Source organism: Cuculus canorus, chromosome 1, assembly GCF_017976375.1.
Source record: "Cuculus canorus isolate bCucCan1 chromosome 1, bCucCan1.pri, whole genome shotgun sequence".
Classification (NCBI taxonomy): Eukaryota; Metazoa; Chordata; class Aves; order Cuculiformes; family Cuculidae; genus Cuculus; species Cuculus canorus.
Genome location: NC_071401.1, coordinates 162536508 through 162560746, shown reverse-complemented (window position 1 = coordinate 162560746; position 24239 = coordinate 162536508). Strand labels below are relative to the sequence as shown.

The 24239-nt window shown below is 36.6% G+C and overlaps 1 protein-coding gene across 4 annotated transcripts in view; it reads right to left on the bottom strand.

The window, feature by feature from the left end:
- Window positions 1–24239, bottom strand: part of SYT1 (synaptotagmin 1) — a 350955-nt gene that overhangs the window by 128060 nt on the left and 198656 nt on the right. For 2 of the 4 annotated variants that reach the window (XM_054064263.1, XM_054064259.1), the window contains exon 3: window positions 4974–5168. In XM_054064263.1, coding sequence (XP_053920238.1) covers window positions 4974–5148 — 175 coding nt within the window. In that variant the 5' untranslated portion in view covers window positions 5149–5168. Of the gene's footprint in view, window positions 1–4973; window positions 5183–24239 lie in introns of all 4 variants that reach the window. The other 2 variants (XM_054064261.1, XM_054064260.1) reach the window with 2 other exon arrangements.

Sequence of the window (24239 nt, the reverse complement as noted above, 5' to 3'; positions counted from 1 at the left end):
CTGAGCTATTATGTAGAATTAACCTAGACCTCAATCTTACAGCTACGTTTATTTTTTTATTACAGTTTCCTCTGTAGCCTCCAGTCCCATTTTGTTTTGACAGTTATTTAGTAAGCCAAGGAAAGGTAAATAAACCCTTCTCTAAACACCTGTAAAAGGAATGCAAAATGAGCCTGCACAGAACATCGGATTTTAGCCTGAATCATCACACAGTTTTGAGCTCCTGGTTTTGGGGATTATTGATGAATCAAATTTAGGGGTTTGGAGCACCAGTTACTGAGGCCAAATGGAGTTACAAGCCAGCCAAACATTTCAGAATAAGGTTTGTATGGAAATGTAACCTTGTATCCAATCACAATATAAGACAGCAAAGAGCATTAGAAATATGCAGTAAATTCCTATTAAAGAGGTAATGATAGTATCCGGGATTCAATGCATTCAGTATTACAGCTATTCAAGATTATATGAGAAGCATTAACCGAGTATCATTCAGTCAGATGTATGCTGGAATTTTATTGCTTTTTTGCTTTTTTATTTACTCTTCTGGCAGATTGTGGTATTCTGTTCATAAAGGAACGTGTTTTTAGGAAGTGCATCAAACCCACTTTGCTTTTACAAAGATGTTTATTAATCAAACTAATGCTTACTGATGTTAAGTTTTATTTTTATAGAGTTAGTATCAGTATCTTGACATTTAAAGCCTCTGCCCAAAATCTGTTGCTGTCTCACATTTCCATAGTCTCATAGGAACTCACTTACTGTAAATGTATGGCAGCTATTTTCCTAACCTGTAGACAAAGACCCAGATGGAAAAGCTGTGAGAGGGAGGAAGGAAAGAATCAATACATCTTATCAAGTCTTTAAATGCAATTTTGTTTTCAGAAGTGTAAATGCCATTTTATCTGCTTTGTTTTACCCCTTTCTTCAGGTGTTGGAATTCCTACATCTCAAACTCAAAGTGCAAAAGCAGAGATGGTGCCTTTTTTCCTCCTTCTAGTAAACAACTTAAAAATTCTGCAGATTAAAGATAAATAGGCATAGAAAGTATAAGAACCAATTAAGATAGAGTGACTTATACACAGTGCAGTTACAGAAAAACAACTGTACTGTGATTATGCAAATCAGCCACTCACAACCAAAATGCAGGGATTTACATAATGCAGAAAAAAATTTTTCACAGTTATGCCTCAGTAACCTTACAGGATTCTTGCACTTTAATTGTATGACTCATTGCAATAAAATGATCCTACTTTCTTTATGCAGACTGAAATATATATTAGGACATCACCATTCTGAATGATTTGTGTGCTTTTGGAAGCCTACATTCTCCTGCTGCAAAATGTGGAGTATGTTCTACTTTAAAGAGATAGAATTCAATGAAAAATAACAGATTTTTTTCTTGTATCTATCAAAATTTTACCTGAGTTTGCATAGTGCATCACCGCTCATGAGATAAATGTATACTAATACAAAGGCCTCTCTTCTTCTTGGAACTTTTATTTCCTTGTTCCATTACATTTATCCATTTTTGACAAAGTAAGACTTCTCTGGTGCATATATTACAGGAGGAAACACCAGTATAATTTAAATTGCACAGACCCTCTGTGGTTTTCCAAAGTGAAATCTTAACAGGAATCCCGATATTTTTAGCTAGTTAAGTATGTCTAGACTACTTATTTTGCAACTTCCATGTGTTCTACAATACACATTATTTTAAAAAGATTCTGTTCTATTATAAGGAGCATGGAAGGAACATTATTTAGCTGGGTGTAGCTTGCTGTACATTTTTTTAGTCATCATGTAGTCCACTTCTTGAACTTTTTTTTTTTAATATAACCATGACTTGGTATTACATAATTTCTATGAAAAAACAGAAAGAGGACACTATATATAAATTAACCCCTACTACGCCTTGGCTTTTTTGTCACTGAAGTTGATTGCAGGTGAGCTTTTTCACAATATGGGTAGATTCTACCTTATTATAATTAAATGATGATGGCTTATTTTCCACCTGCAGACATCTTAAGCAGAGGCAGCTAAAACATTTAATTATTTCTCTCTTGCACATAGACAACACAGCACTGAAAAAAAAGATCCTTTCACAACAACTACCGAGCTTTTGAAGTTTTTCCCGTTATGTGGAGATGAACATCAGACCTTTGGAAGTTTTAAATGAGAAAGCCCATGAACTAAAAAACAGGATTGTCACTATTTCTGCAAAGATTAGACAACTTGCTGACTGTGGCATTCCTCTGCGACTCAAGGTCAGCTCTTCAATTCGAATCTATCAGAGTGAAATCTAGGTCCACGGTCTCTTAAGCATTCTTAGACTGAAGTGCCTGTGCTGTCCCAGTGGGGCCCATTCACCATCTTTACTCTCTCTCACACAGCAAGAAATTCCCAGAAAAGCACGAGGAAAACAGTTTGGTTGGAACAAACTCACATTCTAGTCTGTTTCAAAAGATTCCCCAAAAATTTGCAATCAGCTGTAAAAGGTAAGGCCTGACAATTTTTCTACCATCATTAAATCCTCAGGTTTTTTTAATATGCTAGCAACACCTTGCTGACAGCTCCTTACTGAAACAATCTGAGCAAATAGTAAGGAAATGCTATAATCTTCCAATGGGAAAATGAGGTCTCCTCTCCCCTCCTGCCCCTACTATTTTGGAGACAGTCTACTTAAACTTATTCAGTGATTATTTTTGTTAGTTTATAAATAAGCAAGACCTGTCAGTTACAGTCAATTTATGTAGGATTTGTTATTGGGGAAAACGGGGAAAACTTAAGTTATTTAGGATATAATATGTTCCAACACGTCAATGGTACTGCTTCATATTGAAATATTTCAAAAAAACTCACACTCGAGTCCTTTTCTCCCTTGTGGTTCAGTGAACACTGAACTTTCTACTTAAAATGGCAACATGGGAAAAAAAAACACAAAAACCAAAACCAAACCACAGCAGAATGTCATGTTAAACAGTCCCAGCAATTGATGGAGATGCTGGAAAGATACAATCGCATCTGCAGCCTCTAGAAGGAAAGCAGACTATTGGCATAGGATTTGTGATTACCCCACGTTCATTTCTCCATTCCACCACAAAATTACTGCAGGATCTTGGATAAGAGTCCAGATTTCTAAAATGGAGGCAATGTGTTCTGGTCTCACTATCAGCAGAAGGCACCATGTTTTATAGACACTAATACTTTTCATAATAGTTGAGTTGTCACGTGGCCTAGTACACTTCACTCAGTAAGAACTTTCATAACGTAAGAGTAGGTTCGGGTTTTTTTTTCATGAACAGAAAAAAAAAGTTTTATTGAGTCCCATCTGGAAAGATTCTCCAGATTGGATTTCACGCTTGTTTTCATCATTGTTTTAATAAAGTATGCAGCAGTGAAATCAAGGTTCCTCTCTTTCTACAGACCTTTTCTTAGATGTAGCAATTACAGAGTTCCTCATATTGGAAAACGTGCCTTTGCTATGTTAAAATAAAAGTTTACGATTAAAAGAATCTACGTAATAGTGTCATCTACCTCATTTACACAGCATGGTGAGATAAAAATTAAAAGATAAATGTTTTAGATGCTGATTGTTTCTCTCTCAATGTCTTGTCTTCTCTTTTTTCCACTTCTTTTTAATTCTTGTAGTTTTGTTTTTCCCATGATATCATCAGGTAATTTCATTTCAGTGTGGTCTGCACTGGACTGTGCAGATTACCAAACTAATGGCATATGGACTTCTTACCACTGTAACACCTCTGTTCTTGCAAGTGAGAATTTCGAGTGACAGAGCAAGGCTGTTTGCTATCAATTTTGCAAAAACCGCATCTCCCAGGTTGCCAAGATCCATTTCAGAGATAAAAAATCGATTAATATTCTAATATGTTATCTGTCTTTATCAGTCACACAACATTTCCTTACACAAATGATAACCTGAAAAATATTTTACATTTATTTATTCTTTTGAGGAAAAAATTATTAAAGATTGAATGTCTCTCTAATGCCTGCTACTAAAACACACATACACACAGAGCTTTCACCTACATGTCTACAAAAGTGTCAAAATTATCTGCTTGTATCACTAGGCAATTTTTCTGTCAGTAAGAAAAAGGATTTTTTTCTTTATTACACAAAACAACATTGACAATGTTGAATCAGTTGTATATTTATTACCAGTATATGCATACTAAAACATACCAAACGGGTTGAAAAACCCTATTACTATCACAAACAACAGCGAAAAGCTAATGCTTCTATTTTTTTTCACAAATGTGAACAAATTGAGGCCTCAGCTTTGAATCAATACTTTCTAGCACAGACCAAAAGAACCCTGCTGACTTTAACCCTATTGAGTTCACAGATACACACAGTGGTGCTCTAAAAGTATCCTGCACAGGCACAGGAACTCATGCAAACAATAGCCAATGATTGATCTAACAGAATTACAGAGTGGGAAACCACAGCTATACTCACATATTACTGATATTAGAGCATTTTTCTTTTTAAAAGGCCACTTCCCAACTTTTCCTACATTTTCTAATCTTCAAATATACACACTTATTTTCTCAATAGTTACAAGTTCTGGCCAAATTTTGCTTTAAGGTAATATATCCACACACATTTGTCACAAACGTGAAACCCTAAGTGTTACTGTTAGGAAATATTTTGCTTATTGGCCCCATGGCCACTGTGAAATTCTGCCATTCCAGTTTTGATGATTCAGTAATAATTCATCTGTAAAAATTACCAAGACAATCTGACATATTGAGATTAGAGTGAAAGTACATATGAGCTCGACCTTATATTTTCTACTGCAACTCATTTTAAGGAGCTTACTAAACCAGGTTAATCTTCTGATTTTTCTGTTTTTGACTAGAAAACATTTAGTATGATAAATAATTGACAATGAAGAAAATGTCAAGTTAAATCTAATCTGCCAACAGAAGCTTTTTAATCAATTAATTTCTACTTACGTGGAATTTTGTTCAGTTCATTCATGAACTTCTCTTTTAACTTAGAAAATGCATCTTCTTTTCCTCCTCCTCCTCCTCCAGGACTGGCTGGCTCAGTGACATTACTTGGAGGGGCTGCTGCTACTGTGGTAGCTGGCGGTGCTGCCAGGGCCTCATGATGACTTTCACTCACCATTTTAAACACTGGGTAAGCTGCTGGAATAAAAAACCAAAACAGTAAAAGAACGAAAAGACAATATTTAAAACATTGAAATGGATCGCTCATCAATAAAAGACTAAATAGGCAGAATATCACTTGGTGCTCATGCTTACTGGGTAAATATGACTGCATCAGTATATTGCTTTGTGTTCTTCATAAAATATTTATTAGACAAGAGAGAAAAGTCTTTTGCAGGGTTAATTTCAACCAGAATAATTTCATTGCTTAGAGTTCTTCTCCAACAGTGTTGCATTTTGAACTGCTGAATTTGAAAACCTCAAAATTCCTGTAAAACTCTCATGTAGATCTATGTTTTGCTCTTCGGTTTTGAAAGTCTAAGCAAATTGGGTAATAACTGATCCCTATGTGCAAATTTCACAGCATATTTACAGAATTATTATTCTATGAGAGCTGCAGAGGGGTGGATCATAACCAAAGTTTCTATGTAAAATAAACAAAGTGCTAAGGATATACTAGAAATAATTCAAGATTTCCTGTCGAAGTAATAACCTACTGTTCCCTATTAAAGCAAGTTGCATATTAGACAGAAATTTACTTGCATGCATTTTTATCTTCTCTTTTTGAAGGCAATTTTCCTTTCAGTTATTTTGTGTGACATTTGCTATTGACAACATTCTCTTAAATTATTCAGATGTCTCATCGGTGTATTCATGAAGCTATGACACCTGCAGGGTACCTAACTGCAGCCATATTGAAATATCTTTTTTTTACATGTTGTTTAACAGGCTTTTGCAATACCTTTACCTAAGAATACATTACAAAGCAAAAATATTTGGGGCCAGGGTGAAGGTGAGATGAGATGCCCACAGCAATTTCAATATCACAAGAAGTTTGGCTGAAATTTTTACATTGGTTTTGAACACGTTGTTCTGAATTTCTGCCACGTCCTAGATATCACTGATCTGAATAACCATTCTGTTTTTCTTCAGAAAGCCAGAGGGAGAAAGGATTTGAGAGATAACAAACATTCATTATTGCTCCGAGCATACAATTGCTCTCAGTCCCAAAAGACATTCAGCCTTTGACCTTCTGTTGAGAAATGTAAACATCACCATAGGAAATAAACGCAACACATCAACAATAAAGGGGCATAAGAGCATCCGACTGCAAGCAATACGATGAATCATGAGCTTTCCTGCCTTACGTGACTGCTTTCATGGATGTTGCTGAGAGTGCTCAAATCACTAAATCAAGATGAGGACTGGCTTTTTGTCCTTCAACTTTACTTCTACGAGCTTGCAGTCATGAAGACCTGCAGGTGCAGACTGGACTGCAGGCAGAATGAACCTTTTGAAATCACCCTCATCATTCTTCTCATCAAACAGGGGGTTTCACACAACCGTAACCTCGAATAGAAGCCATTCTCCAATACCGTCATTCGATGAAAAAAATTTTAACTAAATAGGGGGTTGGCCTTGTTCTGAAGACCCCATTTAGTGGATATTTTGCAGCAATTTTATTGATGCAGCATTGAATGAAGCAGCATTCCATGCCTGCCCATTGCTTCTACCTTTGCCCTCAGCATCTCCAGCATAACATAAAATGTTGATGTTGACACAGAACACGTGTATGAAACAGCTCCATAAATATTTCATAAGCATGCAGTCTTATCTATTTGCCTGTAACAACATAGGAGCAGTTCACTATCTAAAACAGGCCAAATCTGATGGAAAGATTCCAGTTTATACCCATGAACTTTGGCTGAAGTTCGCTGGCTGTGAAGATTTACCCACTTGCCTCTCAAAATAACAATTAGGAAAAACATGTAGTGCATAATTTGTGTAGTATGACATAACACACCAGCTATTCCAGACTAGAAGACTTCTTCCATATGCTCTGATGGATGCCAAATACTATGAAGCAAAACATGCAGAGACATCAGCTGTAAACATTAGAGCTGCTTTATATTATAGCATTTTGTCAATGAATGTCAGTTAAATCAGAAGAAAAGTTGCATGATGTATCATAATTAAATCAAAATTAAATTGCTTAATTATAATATATTGCTTAATTATTTCAGGCCTGGCAGTTGACTATTTTATTTTGTAATGGAAGACACAATTTGCAGTGATGACTTTCAGCTAATTAAAAATTAAGGCAAATGTAATTTATTTGCTTCCAGTTTTGGAGCTATAGTTTGAAAACATATTAGAAGAACAAAACTGAAGCATTTTCCTGCATTTATTTAAAAGCAGGAAAAAATAACAAAACATGTTATTGAGTATTCCTTCAATATCCAGGAACAATCCTCGGTAGAGTCCTAGTGCAGTTAGAGGTCACTACACCTAATGAGGCATGCACAAATGCTTTGAGACTTGCTAAAAAGCCTTTGACCTTTACACACTAATGACACTGTCCTGATATTTTAAATAGGTGTGAAGAGGCTGAAAAATAATCTTTTCTCAGGAGAAGCTTTCTGCAGTGAAGAATTTTCTGAAGAGCATATACCCACTTGCTTATAGGGATATCATCTAATGGCTTCTACTATGGCAGTGCTGCAGCTTTCCACAATAATGGTATAAACACAACTGGTATTACTAGAGACTAGGTAATTAGATTTAAATTGGCCTTTTACAAAAAAAAAAGGGGGTTACTCTAATGCTGCAGTGCATCACTGAAGGTAAAGATGTACAAAGTACAGGCAGATTTTCTGCCATTTATGAAATGGTGGTTGCAACCAAAGATTTCTTATAGGTTAAAAAATGAAATGCCATAGAACTCAATTATGATTTCCAGTTCAGTGTTCACTAAAATGACTATAGTGCTAGGTATGAAATATTACGCGTGGCATGTGCAACATGCAGTCATCAATAAGAATACATTTATAGTCATAAATAAAAAAATTTACATGCTTCTACAACACAAATGACAGCATAGACTGTATTCCCTGAGCATGACTATTCTTTGATGTATCACTGCCCATCCTTACTAGTGGTGTATAATCATTATAAAACAGATGTAAAACAAAACAACGAACAAATACATGGAATGTTTCAAAGTAATGCTTGTCTCTATACAGAAGTAGTCAAGTGTCTTCTGAAAATTCAGAAATGATGATTTGAACCCTTGAGGAACCTTACTGTTCCCTATGGAAGTAAAATTCTGACAAAAATGAATATCAGCTCAAACTTCTATACAATTTCTACATAATTTCCTTTGAAAAGGCAGCATCTGAATAATATGCAAATGCACTCTGGAGACTGAGAAGCAGCAAGAGATTTCCTTATGGAGGTACAAAATATTGGCTGACTGCCTTAGTGTGTCAGTATGAATCCTGATGGTGAGGGTCCCATTGCATTGCATGGAGTATGGTATGTCCAGGGTAAGTATGCAGTGTTGCCACAGAACAGTTAGACATCACATTGAAAATGTACCCTATTCCATTAGGCTTTTTTTTTTAAATGAAATTAATTCATCATTAAGAAGATGGAAGCATTTCCAAAATGTCTAAAGATATCTTCAATAAACGATCTCTTCTTAGATTTAAGTATTCTGGGATGTTAATAATGTATTTTTTTTACTCATTCATCTTTCTATTCATGAAATACGCTATCCTTCTAGCTTCAGTAATGAACATTTATTTTAAAAGACCAGCTCAGAAATGAGACTTCCTTGGCTTTTTATAAAGATGAGTCTGTAACTACATTTTCAGAAGAAAAGAAGGTCATGGTAAAGATGTTACGTCAAAATAGCCTTTTCACCGCTGCCACAAAGGCTTACAACGCAATCTAGATTTAGTACTACTTTAGAGAGGGTACATAAAAGGCCCAGTATTTCATGGGGAAAAAAGTTCTGATGAAGAACCTCAGTGGGGAATTCAGGTGTCCTGTTCACTCTGTTATTGATGTGCAAGAAGTGTTCAAGGAAACTGCTACAGGATCACTTCTGTGCCTCTTCCAGTGCAGGAGAGACATTTCTCTTGTTTTATATATGGTTTGGATTGGAAGCGGCCTTATGGATCATCTAGTTCCAGCCCCCCTGCCATGGGCAGGGACACCTCCCACTGGATCAGGCTGCCCAAGGCCCCATTCAACATAGCCTTGAACAATTCCAGGGATGGGGCATCCACAGCTCCCCTGGGCAACCTGTGTCAGTGCCTCACCACCCTCATTGTGAAGAATGTCTTCTTAACATGTAGTCTAAATCTTCCCCTCTCCAATTTATAGCCATTTGATGTGAAACATCAAATCGGTTGACATTTTCTATATCCTAGTCGTACATTAGCTCTTTAAAACTGCTTTCAAATGCTCCCTACTAATACTACATCAATAGTTTCATTGACTGAACAAACAAGATAAAGCACCCAAATCTCTTCCCAAAAGCCTATGGCTACTTTATTGTTCAGTTTTAGAAATGACTATGACTGTGTGTCTTGTCATAGGAATAGCACTGGTACTGGAACAGGATGGAGGAACATGGTGTTGCAGATTGGAAGAGGACCAAGAGATGATGAGGCAGTAGGGATGAGGCCCACACATACAGAGCACGTCTGAGCCTAAGTTTAAGCAAGTGTTGGAGCAGGAAAGGAGTCACACACTAAAACAACAAGAAGTGCTGCAACTCCAAGGTTGCAGGGAAGAGAGCTTGGCAGAAATATTTTTTTGACAGTCAGTCAACACAGCTGGTTTCAGGATCAAACAGCTAGTTAGACTGAGTTATCTACTATCTATCCTGGACCAGGCAACAAATCTCCTGAAGATTAAACATGCGCTTGGCATCAATCTCCAGTATTTGCTTAAAATAGGAACAAAAATTTATAAAAAACAGTAGAAAGAAACTAAGTTGATGGGATGGCCAAATCCAAAATCACCTCTTTTTTTTTTTTCTTCCCTAGCAGGTTTTGCTTCTCTCCTGTGAGATCTATTTAGTTCCAGTTTCAAGTGGTTTTGGCAGTGTAGCTATTCAAAAGTTTTGTGTATGTAGATATGAATTTCAGCTGGGTCTTTCTCTAATACTCAGGCAAAGCAACAATAACAAGCATCTGAAAAGTCATGACAAAATAAAATGCTGTAAGAATTCTAGTCTAATATTGACACTGGAAACCTATTATCTGAATTGAGTTATATCCAAGTAATTTCCAAATCTTTATGTATTCTTCTTAACCTATTTCACTTTTTTAATTCACTCTATATCTAATATATATGATATATGTAGAATAAGTCAATAAATAGTTCACAGTTCTCTGTTGTGATAAACACATTTTATTTGATTGAAAGCATTAGAGCATATGACTCAATCTCTAAGCATGTTTCAAAGATAACCATACAATGCCACAAAAAATTACCCGCCTAGTGGACAGCAAACCACCTGAATATTTTCGGAGGGATATGGAGATTGTGAACGTCGGAGGAACAAATTGATTAGTACATGGCACAACCTACATGCTCCTCTTTCAGGTCCTGGTCATTATTAAATCCAGTGGGACTGTTCAATATACAAAGCTCCGGAATATCGCATGCTGCCAAGTTTGTGCAAGAGAAACTTTGGCTCACATTTTCAGAAAGAAGCTCAGTCTTATATGTAATCTACAAGCAGTTAATCATTGTATGTTTTACAGTACCAAGCTATCCAAAATGATATTTTCAGACTCATTCCTTAAGCTGTTGGCAAACCTACTGTTAATTTAAATGAGAACAATGAAGCCAATACTATTTTCTTTCCAGCTAAAAGCCGTAATTTTTGACTGCACTTCAAACTTTCACTCCCGCAATGCAGAAGAGCGCATGAGAGCTAGAGGAGTCACAGCAGCTTATAGAAAAACAAGAAAACCAAGAGCATGGAACACTGGAGCAAGTCAAGAGTGGTGAGTCCCTTGCACAGATTCAGTATATAAATGCCTGTTTCCCTGACTGTGGTCTGAAACTCTTATTTTCCCCTAAGTATATTATATTTCTTAGTCATGTGGTTCTTTTAATTTTTAGAGGTAATGGGGCTTACAAGCAACCCTGGCTCTCTGGATGTTGACATTGTCACGTTTCAGCAGCAATGAGGTTACCAAACCCGTCAAAGAGTCAGAATATATATAATTTAACCCTTCCCTCTTCCCCTGCTTCTGCAAATGCTTCTTCAAAATGACTGAGGTTCTTGTTAATAGCTTGTTATAAATACAAATAAGGGAAAGAAAGTAACTACAGTAGTTCCTCCCACATGATCATTCTGTCATCTTTCACATGTGCACCTTGTTTACTGAAGCTGTAATCTTCATTTCGACTCCCCTGGTATTTATTACTTCTAGACTTCCTTTATACAGCAGTGTAAGACAAAAGAATTCATATAAAAATTAGTGTTCAACTGCATTTAAGCATGAAATTCGAATACAGTCCACAGATAATTCTGCTGTTCCAAAATAATTTTCAAGTAATCCTACAAATACTGAAGCCCTTTATATCAATAAATTCCTCGTTGTGTACATTGCATAAAATAATTTTATATTCACATATTTGGCTCATGTCCAATAAATGGCTCTAATAAAGCCTATAAACTAGTAAAGTGCCATAGAGATTAGCTATGATGTGGTGAAATTCAGTAGGAACAATGTAACAGGAATTGTAAAATAATACAAAGGAGCACTATTAATATTCTCGTTCTGGTATCTGTAGATAATAGCTCTAAATTCACTATTTCACTTTTGAATTTTCCATCCACTGAGATTTCCTATGTGTTCCAATTTCTGTATTCGGTAACCATGTTGTTAGTAAAATTAATTAGGAACAAGCAGGATGGTACATGCATTAAGGTACCAAATATGGGGAGCCAAGACGTGCAATTTTGTACTACCTCAAAGATTAGTTAAGTCTTAACTTAGGTTGTGAAATAATTGGCACCTCGGAGTGTGATTCTACTCTGACAAGTGACTACATAAAAGTGGCACCTTCATCCCTAAAAAGATCTGCTCCCTTTGTATATTCAGTCATATCCACCATATTCCAACTTCATCGAGTGTTTTTTTCCCTGTTATGTCAGCAGTATCAAAAAGTTAAGAAAACAAGGAGAACACAATAAGATTTTATTCCTTCTCTGCATCATGAATGCAATTATAAGCTTAATTTCAAACACCGGTTGATTATATCTTTGAAAAACTACTGCAGATTTCACTGTTATAGCTGAATGCATAGGATTATATCCCTGTAGCCAAGCCCATGAAATCTGGGCTGCATTACTTGATGGTAGGTGGGAGGAGGAAACAGCTCATATGATTTTCAGATTCTATGATAAAATTACATGGCTGGCATTTAGAAAAATGTAAAAAGTTGGTATTTGGCATTAAAACTTTAAGAAGCATCACCCAAGGGTACTAATGGGAAAAATACTCACATGTGAGTGAATTTTGCAGATCAAGCTTTGCCAACTCTGCAATAAAAGATTCAGACTTTTCATGTAGATGCATTCTAGTTTTAGAAAATCTCAGTAAAAAATCTCTGACAGATATCAGTCCGATACATGTAAAGTACCTGTGTGTACAAACATATCTCTCTCTGTATATACATCACAGGTATATTCCTCCCACATACGCATTAACGATGTGCTACTACGCTTGCTATAAAGTGACTAACCAAGTATTATGATTTCACTGTCAATAAAGCAAACAATGACAGTCTGAGTCCAAGAATTTCCTTGTAAAGAGATGGTGGTTTTTTTGGTGAAATACACAATTTTCATAAATTGTGATGTTGATAAAAGAGATTTTTCAGAGTTTTCTTCAGCCATATCATATTAACACTGAAACCAGGAACAATGCTGCAAAATCAGGAATGTAAGCTGATTGACTGTGACAATTCTGTTAATTGCAGCTACTTGAATAGTACTGTTTCATGAATGCCATCAGTCCAGGAAAGAAGAGCATGGGGCATAGGAAGCATGTGCATGTAGATTTGCTAATTTTAAGTTAAAAAATAGTTATTCAATAGCTATGGTTAATTCCTGTACTTTGAAGGCAATCTTATCAGCACATGGAAGAAAAATAGTGGAAATTGGAACTAATTGTCCCATAATGACTGATACTTTTTGATCCTGTTGAGAACAATATGTATTCATCCAATAGCTTTCTGCACACAGCAGGAGGGAAAATTATCAATCAATTACATGACAATTAATTTCTAACTTGTAACATTTTTCTACTGAAAAGAAAAAAAAAAGATTCTAATTTGAGATTAATAACCATGCATTCCCTTGTTTTGGAAAGCCACCTTTTTAAAAGATGTCCTTATAAATATCTGAAATTATTTTAACAACTGATATTCTTAAACTGAGGCAAGTTTATAAAGTAGCAGTAGAAGCACTATTTTCTGCTATTAGTACAACTATATCTTGTTCTGCAATTATTTCTGTGGATGAACAATTTAGCAAGCATCCCAATCATGGTAATATTGTATCCAACTCATACATGAGCAATATTAGGAAAAAAAACTTCAGAAGAAAGGGGAGGAAATAAAATCCAAAGGAAAATAGAAACTACTTGGATATTTTTTTTTTAAATAAAGACTGAACAGTAATTTAGGGTTTTTCATAAATTTAAAACTGTCAGGGTTTTTGCACATGGAAATGCTTGGTGTGGATGTGTGTCCCTATCTTCTCTAGATCAGAGAAAGCTGACGTGACACAGCTTTGGACTCCTTCGGATAGACAGCGGACCTTAGCCTAAAGTTACCTTCATTGAATGAGTTCTTCCATCACTGAGAACGCACAACATTTTGCATGCAACAACGTCGCTGCCTCCACTCATTTGTGCTTCCTTGAAAGGGAAGAGACATTGTTGCTCAGCTTCTGAAAAAAAAAAGACTTGCATGCTCACCTTCAGGCCAGGACATAAACATCACCTGGAAGAAGGTGCTGGAGACCTTCAGCAGTTCAGAGGATGAGCAGGATTTATGAGTCACTCCTGTTTTTAGCATTCCCTGCTGATTAGGCAGCTTATCACTTAGCATGCTAGCTGCTGAGCAACCCATTTTGAGGTACTCGCATCTTCCGGATATTATACAGGAAGCTTGGTCTAAATCTATAGTTCAACCCAAGGTTGTAGAGAGTAGCGGTATTTGCATTTATCAGGGGCCCTTCTAATCAAATCCAAAACCTGGAGTTGCTTTGCTTTTATAAATAGAATGACAAAAGCAGTCTGGTATCTCTGTCTGATGGTATCAGCCTTCTGGGTCATGAATATTCCCAACTTCCATCTGGAAGTTCAGCACAGCTTGGAAAGAAACTTTATGGATTGAGGCCAACCGAGATGCCTGGGCTGAATTCTGAAAGCAGTCCTCTGGAGCGCCTCATCTAGGATGGCAGGTGAAGTCCCAGAGCATCATATCCTTTTAGATTCAGAGATGGATCTACCCTAAATTTGGACAACAGTCTGCAGTAGCATTCTGACTGAGGCAGTGATTGATAGACCATTCTGCCTCATTAGCTGCAGGAGGGCAACTAAGGTTAGTGCTATTGCCAAAACAACCCCGGGAGATAGAAATCCTATTTAATAGCCATGGCTGATTTATTGCTATTGCTGGCTTTCCCAGTTTCGTTCTGAGCACTTCTTCCTTTTGCCCAGTACAGTGCTCTTTGTTTTAAACTGTTGACTCAGTGCCTGTCTGGAGGAAAGTGCTGTTCATCAGAAGCCTGTAAGGAGGGTAGGTTAGCTTTCAAGTTCGTGGATGGAAACTTGAGCAAATTCTACTTAAATTACTGGTGATTAAACATGGACCACTCTGAACACCTCATTGGTTACAGGAAGGTTACGGGAATGTTGTTTTTTAACCCAATGCAGCAGGTATTGCTATTGCAGATAGATCTTTAGCAGCTAGACACCTTAGGGCACATTGTCACATGCCCTAGGTTTTCCTGTAGATTTAGCTGTATGAGATAATTGTCCAGCTGGGGCATCAGAAGAAGGGCTGTGTCTACATTAAATTCTACAGTTATCATTCACGCGAAAACCCAGCAGTTTTAAGTAAGCAAATGAACAACCAAAGAGTTATACTTTGTATAGACATCTTATTAATATAATTTTTAAAAATATTTTCTGTTTCGGATCTTATTTTCTTTGATGATCATGTTGTCTAATTGAATGCTTCAATGTGATAATGGTTTTTTCCTGTTCGCTTGTTTGGTTTTCATTTTTCTCCCCTATTTTGTTTATTGTGAAGCTCTCTATACAGCTGCACCATTATAACCATTTCTCAGTCACCAATACCAGTCTATAACCATGATCCACTTGAAAATCAAAACAAAAAATATACTGATCATATGTGCATAGGCAAATAAGATTATCTGTTGTCACAGAGCACAGAACAAAGACAATTACTCATGCATTCAGTTCCCACTTCTTTGGGACACCACAGCTGGTGTAACACTATGCATCTTTGTCAAACTTTTAGCTGAAAACAGCCTGATTTTTACTACTACATGGTCTGTGGCCTGCTGAGCACTGCCTGGAATATGTACAGCTGCAGAGCTTCAACACCAACCATACACATCCTCATACACATGGTTGTGTGCTACCACTGCTTGGATGGTAAACTTGGCCAATACGGAGGATGACATAAGCCTCCTGCTCTCTGCTGCTCCATGTGCTCAAGAGCAGGAAGTATCCAGGACAGACATGGGATAATTCTAACTTCATTTCCAGTGTCCAGTAGCTGGGTTTTTTTCCCTCTGCAATCTGTAAATCCAAGTCTATTGCTCTACAAAAGGATAAGGATACTGACCCAAAACAGGAGTAGCATGTAGGGGAGCTAGCACGACCTTTAAGATTCTCTCAGTACATGAGTTTCTGCTTTGTGGCATGGGACTTTTGTCTTCATGAAAGCATGTAAACACAGGACTGTAATCAAATTATAATGCCAGGACTACTTGCAAGAGCTCGATCCTCTATAATGAATGGAGCACTAATTATTAAAGAAATTCTTGGCTTTCTCTAAAAAACTTACAGCCAAGAGCCACATTATAAAAGGTGAGCACAGAAGGATTCAACATGATTGATGAAATTGTTTGCTTTCTCTTTAGAAGAGAGTAATAAATAAGTTAGCATTTCTAAGCTCTGTGAAGAGAAAAGATATTTGAGAGAAAGCACATGGATGCATTGTTCTGTAGCACGAGCACTTGATGAGCTCCAGAAATCTCTTTGGAAGAGAAAAGATGTATTATAGTGTGTGAAAAGAAGAAATCTTCAGTATCAGGGTGTTATCTAGTTGCTAAGAGCTGGTTCTTTATGAAAACAGAGCAGAATAGAATGGATAGTTTAAGCACTGTGAGGTAAAAGCAGAAAATTGGACTTAGAGCGCAAGACACATTCACAATGGAAGGAAAGTGGATGCAGTAAAATGCTAAGAATGTGACAAGAAAAAGCCTATCATAAATATGAAGAGACGAAAGTCAAAGTTTTGCCTTCACTTCAACAAAGCCCTTGGAGAAAAAAAGGGGAATTAGCCCTGCTGGAATGTACATTAGCAAAGAGAAAAGAACGATGAAAAGAAGAATACCACTTAAAGGTCATTTTAACAAGCAGCAACTACTAAACCTTTAATTATAAGCCTTGTAATTCTTGTTTAATTGCTAGCAAAAAAAAAGAGATAAAAGCTTGAATCAACAGTTCTGAATTTCATTCTGTTCATATTTTTGCTATCAAAACCAAAATAGGATAATTTAAAATTGTTTAAAGCTAGACAAAGAAGAATTTTTTCTGTAAATGGAAATGTGTATTATCTAATTTTTTTAACCCACACTAAGTAGCACCTTTTTCTTGTCTTCTGCTCTTTACAAAAACAACAGTTTTAAGTTCACAGAGCTCCAAAGAACAAAAAGCCAAGGCATCTCCTTGGAAGTTGTAGAAACAAGTGCTGCTTCCTTGTCCTACACGCAGTCAGTCTGGCTTTCCTTGAAGAGTTTAACAAACCCGGAGCCGGGTTGAGAAGTTAAGTCCTCACTTAAAGGCCCTTCCTATAGAAACCTGGGCTGATGTGCCACCTGTGTTTTGGCCGTTATCAGCTGTCACAGTAGGAGAGAGAAGCAGCATTTATGGCGACGAGTGATATTTGTTTTTAATCCACACGCACAAGCACTGACTGGAATTTTCATTACCTTTCAACCATTCGAAAACAATAATTGTTAGCTCTGGTAAATACCTTCTCTTTCTAAAGCAATACTTTCGAAATGCAAATTATAGTCACAGCTGCAAAGGAAATCTGTTGCCAAAATACACCATTGGGAGAGAAGAAAATATAGTGGCAGTTGGCTGTCTCCAAAGAGAGAGAATGTCATCTCTGAAACACTGTCAGCTCTTGCCGAAGAAATACTAAAGTGCAAAGAACTGCAGTATCAGCCAGCCACTGGCTGACAGTGAAAGTTGCTAAGAGGAACGAAGTGGAGGCTGTAACTTTAGTAGAAGAAGAAACAAAGAATCAGGAGGGCTGACTCAATGCCTGCACACAAAATGAAACTTCTGTCTGAAGTGTAATGTAAAGATGCTTTTTTGTTTAGTTTGGATTCAACTGGTATTATTTACCTCTCTTGCTCAAACATTTCTTTCCTCTGTGTTCGGAGATCCTTGACTAAAGGTCAGCGATTACTTCACTAGCTATTTGTTTATCCCACATTCCAGTTCCTCAAGTTTATCATTAGCAGGAAACATTTTAAGGAATAAAACTCAAAGAGGTGATGTAGCACCTTAGCGTAACTTCATGAAGCAAGCTGTGATGGCACAACACTTCAAGAAATGCGCTTTGCCTGTGACATGGGAATAGCTCAACACAGCAGCTTTTTCTGCTGACAGAGTGGACTGAATTCAAGTGGTGACCTACGAGGTGAGACACTGAAGCCGATCAGAACTGTCTTACAGCATTTAGTCCTGGGATCAGAGAACAATGAAGTTATCATCTTGAACCCTCAAAAGATACTCTTGAAGCCCTTATATTCCTTCTTTTTTTATCTAGTATAACAACAATCTCTAGTTATATGATCATTACATATTTGACTGGGTCCTTTGCAATGTTTGAATCAAGAACTTTTAGATTTACAGTACTGCCACTTTCCAGCTGAGTTTAGTATTAGCATCAGTAGTTTCTGAATCTAGTCTACACAGGATGAAAACCGCACATACATTGCCTTGTTACAAAACCAGCTGAAAGACAGCTGGGAATTGGGTACTGGGATCCTAGGTATCTTCTTGCCAAGGGTGACTATTGCCTAGCATTTAGATTAGTGGTTAGAAACATTAGATAGGTACATTAATTTCTCTAGTTGATTCTTTCTGACAGGCAAAGGTGGTACAGTAGGTGAAGTTTGCTTTTTTGTGTTGAAACCTACTCACACTTGGAATGACAAGCCATCCTTTGACAAAATGGGCAAATCATACCTGCAGTGGAATGACAGTCTGGTCAGTAATAAGGGTTGTGAACTATGTTGAAATATACACACTAGTCTATAAAGCATCTATGGCTGCATTTACATCCAACATCTACGTGTGTAGCCTCAGTGGAAGCCATGACGTGTTCTAGAAGGCCTTCGGTTTGGATATTCAGAGCCAGCACCCTGTGGTGCATTGCAGAAGCATCTACATGCAGGTGGGGTTAGACACATACACTCTCTTGTCATGACTTGATATTCCAGCACAACCTGCATTGTACTTTTTCTGAAGGCTAAGTTTCTTCTTCTGCTTAATTGGTGGTTTTAGCCTTTTCTCTTCCCTTTGCTTATGGCTGTTGTTTTGCTCTCCTTCTCCGGTATCCTGGTGTGTGACTCATTCTGCCCCAAGAACCACATTTCTCTGCTTCCTTAACCATTTTCAGACTATCTCTTTAAATCCCTCCTCCAGACTTTCTCACTCCTGTTCTCTGTTCTTCCCTTCTATCTGACTTCAGTCTCTGTGTAATAAGACATTTGCAGAAGCAGAAAGTGAAATTTAGACCCTTAGCTATCACTCATACCTTTGAAAAATCTCCTCCTACACCTTCATAATTCTCTTGCTATGCAGCAAATGCCTTTCTTACTTTTAACTCCCCTTCCTCTCATCAACAGCCCTTCCTTCCTCTGTACTTTTTACTTGGCTTTGCTTATCTAACAGTACATAGCTATGCCAGCAGATCTCTGCAGTGCAGACATGTCAGCAAAGGAATGTCATTATCCTATCAGAAACAGCTTTTGTCAGCTTGCATTACCCAATTTCAGAAAACTGAGTAACTTCACCAGAAAACACGTCTCCTCTTCAGCACTTGTTCTACCTACACATGCAGCACAGTTAGAGCAGACAAGACTTCAGACAGTCCTTGGTGCAAAGACTGTCCTTTTAGAACAACAACAATAAAAGGCAACAAAGAATGTTAATTATGGTTTAAAATAAGTGTTTAACAAAATGCTTTTATAGATCCTGATACTCTGCAGCTACCTAATTGGCTAAGGAGGAGGTTTGCTTTGCCAAGAATAACTGCTCAACACTTCAGCAGAAGGAAATCTATTCATTTGGCATAGCTGGAGTGAATAACAACCAATTCTTTTCAGGTCTTTTTCATACATCACAACTGTTTAGGAGTGATGGAAATTTTAATTTAAAATGGCTGTTTCATTAGAACATAGGACTGTTAAAAGATTGGTGTAAGAAAGTTCACTATAGTAGCACAGAAACTACAGGACTGGTTTTGAGCAAACCTGTTCGTCTCATTGTGTACTGCAGTCTAATGATGCTGTACACAATTTAGTTGGCTATATTTTGAGCCCACCACTTCCACTAGTAATCAAAACTAGTACTGAAGTGGTGAAAAGAAATAGCATGTTTGGAACCTATCAGGAACAATTTTTAACTTTTGTTAATTTAAAACCTCTGTAAACTCTTTTGGGTTTATATTTTAACTAGTGTCTTTGATTATATTCTAGGGATACACAGCCAAGATCCTCTCTCCTGAGACATGACAGAGAGGAAAAAAAACTATTTTGTGTAAACAGAGAGATACTGGATGTGCCCTTTGGGAACTTAATTGCAATGTGACCTAAACAGTCTTCTACCACATTCTGAATCTTCTCTTCTGCAACTACCTTCAGTACCGTTAGAAAGCTACAAAGTCTTATTCCTTTCTCCACTTATCAAACTGCCAGCAGTAAAGGGCTAAAAGTAGTTTCCCATGTAACTGATTATTCCATAACAAGCTGGCTTAGGATTTCTTGCTCATCTATTTGAAGCATTTGATTCTAAATACACCCAGACATTATATACTATACTGAATGGGTACTAGCCTATATTAAACTAGATGGAACATAGGTTTAATCTAGTATAGTAAATCTCTATATTTCTGTATACTCATAAACAGGGAACAGCGCTTGGCCATATTCCAAGATCTACTACATTTCTGTTGCATACTTTACACACAAAGTATGAATCATGGTTAGGCCCTCTAAATACAATAAAGTAATAGTCATTCAACTCATCTTCATTTAATTATACTAAAATGGCTGTAATGCTCCAGAAGTTAAACAACCCAATTCTCTTCTGATGTTAGAATATCTGCTTCTTCCATCCTGTAGTAATGTATTGCATATCGCTTTGAAGTCGTTTTAATGGTAACCATATCCAGTGCCTGGTATATTCAAGGATAACCACGTGAAGTTTTTTCTATGTTCCTGCTTATCATCTCTTCCTTCAAATGAAACTTTCTATTCTTATTGCCTCATGTGGAATTCTTTGTTTGTCTGTTTTGATTTATTTTTATTGAATAAGGCAGTGATGAAAAACAGAAAAAAAAAGGAAGATTTAGTGTTTGAAAATGATCTCTTCACATTAGCTACTCAATAATAATCAGTTCTCATTTTGAATGCCTGAAAACAGTATTTTCTGAGCACATCTCAAACCACAGATTGTAGCAAATTTGTTATGTTTTGGGTAGATCTGACTGAAATGTTTTGCTGTTTAAAGAGAATAAACTATAAGTTAAAAATGGGATTATTCTTGTATGCAGTAATCACCTTCCCAGTCTTGAGAGGAGCTGTGAGAACTAAGTGAATACTATAGTTAATATGCAGATTTTGTAAATGAACAGAGTTCTGCGCAGGCAAATGTTATTTGTTAATGAACTGGCCCAATACAGAGAAGGACAGTTTTGAACCAAGGAAACTTTGTTTTTTTGGTAAAAAACAGGAGGCAGCTTCTGTTTTGACATCTTTGTTCTGCTGCACTGCTTGAAAACTGCACAGCGCGATTCTTTATTCGTGGATTCAGTTTCTAAGCACAGAACAGAGACTTTCTCTGGCATACTATACAATCATTGGAAGAACAAACTGGTGAATCATTTTACAAATGGTGAAGCTTATCGATTCCACAAGCTGTAGGCATTGGACATAGTTCAAAGATGTTACAGCCTTCACAAATTTAACCACCTTGGATTCTTCTGTTGAAAAAAGGAAAATAAAATATAAGACTTAAAGATACCAAGAATAAGTCTAAAAGTGTTAATGTTTATTTGCAAATTCTACCTTTGGGTATGCAGTTCTGATCTTTCTATTTGTTTGTCTCAAGATGCTTATGTTTTAAAATTCAGAATAATTTCTATTCAGTACTTTTTTTTTTTACTACTAGCTCTGGGTAGCCCATTATTTCAGTTCAGTAAACATATAAGCATAATAGGTTTCACAATAGAATCTGTTTTGGGTGGTTTTTTTGAGACATCAGACAAAATATTTGTAGTACAAAATACTGCAAAATTTAGTAAGCAAAGATGAGCAATGGGATGTGGTATTTGATTTACATTTTAAATTCCTAATTAAAGGTATTAATTTGTAAAGACTTTAAATTTGTATACCCCTGAGAGTTGAAAGTTAATAAAAAATTTCCAGCTTTACAAAAACTGCTAGTGAATCTTCACCTGCTAATAAAACAAATATTTCCAGCAAAGAGTAGACAATAAGGTCACATTTATTATAAATGTATTAATAAAGAAGTTCAATCCTAAAATTTATTTATGCCTGCACATAATGTTTACAGAAATTTTAAATCATGACATTATGTCATGTTTTGTTTCCGTTTGTGTTTTAGTGAATTCTCATATATAGAAAACAGATTATTCCAGGGCACTTCACATCTTTAGTGATGTAGCAGGGAAGAAACAATGCATGATCATATTAAAACTATCACAAGCTACAAACTGTAGGCAGCAAAATTGTCATTTTAGCTCATGTTTTGTATTTCCCATCTCCCAAGTGCTTAGAAGACTGCTTGGGATTCATGCAAGATATTCTCTCTCTCTAAAGACGCATTAATAGCATCCGTTTTATTGTCTACATTATAGTGGTCTCATATGATTTGAATCCCAAAATATCTAATCAGAAATCTTGATTTCTAATTCATCTTTGAAGTTTGGATGCATTTTTCATAAGTTCTAAAAATAAAGAGTTCTGTCTTCTGCAGTGGCATGTCATGCATATGTATGAAGGCACTGTGACAAAATTCCAAGGCATTTTAAGAAATGTAAATGGAAGGGAAAACACAGTAGCAAAATAAGATGCAGCGTTTAAGTCTTCTACATATGGGAAGTCTTTGAATATATCAATATAATTGAGGGCAATCTAGTGACAATGGCAGACAAAATAGGGTCATGCACTGGAGTTACAGACTGGAAATCGTTAGAGGTACAGTCTAAAAGTGAAGTATTCATTTTCTGGAACATAACACCTTATTGGAGTGTGTGGATAAGCTTAAACAATGCTCATCCCAATGACACTGAAAAACAAGTAAAGGTGAAAGAATAAGGCTTCTGAAAAATTCTGTTATTGACAATGATTGATTGTTAGAGCTGTGTAAGCTTAGTCCACTGTTCCCATGCTAAAAGATCTCAGTCTAACTGTCTGATGGGTAAGATACTAAGAATGAGCAAATTTTTTTTTTTTTTTTGATTTTCAGAACAAGTTGTCAATTTTTGTCCAACTGGTAGAACAGAGTATTTCTCACTTACCCAAAAAACCACCTATAACACCTATAAACACCCTGTGAAAACAACTCAGAGGACACAAAAAGGGTTAAATGGATGTTTTCATAGACAGACTTTTATAAAAAATGCTTTTATAAGAGATGATGACCTTTTACAAGAGATGATGAATATGTGTATAAACAAACATTTTAGAAAAATGCTCTCCAATATTCCAAAACCACTAAAAGCTCTTCAATTTTTTTAAGAATGTAGTACAACTATAAGTTAGCTGGGAGATCAGGCAATTAAAATGAGATTCCAGTACTCAACAGTGCCCTTTTTAGAAATTTTTCAAAATCCTTTTGAATTCAGTTCAGGATGTTTCTCTTCCTATTGTTACAGGAAGATCATTTCTGAATCTCATTGTTCTCATGGCTGGAAAACTTCCTTTGATTTCCAGTTTAAGTCTATTCATGGCCAGTGTTGTCTTTTAGCTTCAACAGTATTTTTGCCCTACTAGTATCTATATCATCATTATTTTTCAATATTCCTGTTAGTCTTCTTTTTGCTAGAGTGAAGAAACGTATTCTTTTCTGTAACATTCAGGTTATGTAGTCCCCTGGTGATCCTATAAAGTATTTTCGTATCTTTCAGCATTCTCTTTCTAATCTGGACACATCACAGTAGTCCTGAGAGCATCTGCTGCCATTGGCTAAAGACTGATAGAGAAACAGAGCCACAGAAGAAAGCAGAGAGCATGGATGGTGCTGAACCCAAGACGACACAAGTAGGCCACTGCTATTACTGTGAAATGTAGTTTTGCCTTGTGAAGCTGCTGCCTGTGATCTTTATCCTCTCTTCGTTATGTACGTACATTTAAGTGTTATTTTAGGCCCTACTCGCTGAACTCCTTCCCCGTGTCTGCTCCTGACATCTCAGGAACATGGCTTTGTGAAGCATTTCTAAGGCACCGAAGAGACAGAATAAAAAATACCCATTAAAAGCCTGAAGAATAATTTTATTGCCTGAAGCTAAAACATTTTTCTGACCTAAACATGGCCTTCCCTTTCATGACAAGCTTTGTTCAATAAAATAATTAAAAAAAAAAAAAAAGTCTGTTTAGGTTTGTACGTTGAGACGGATGCATTTGAGCAACTGCGTATGAGGGCTGGT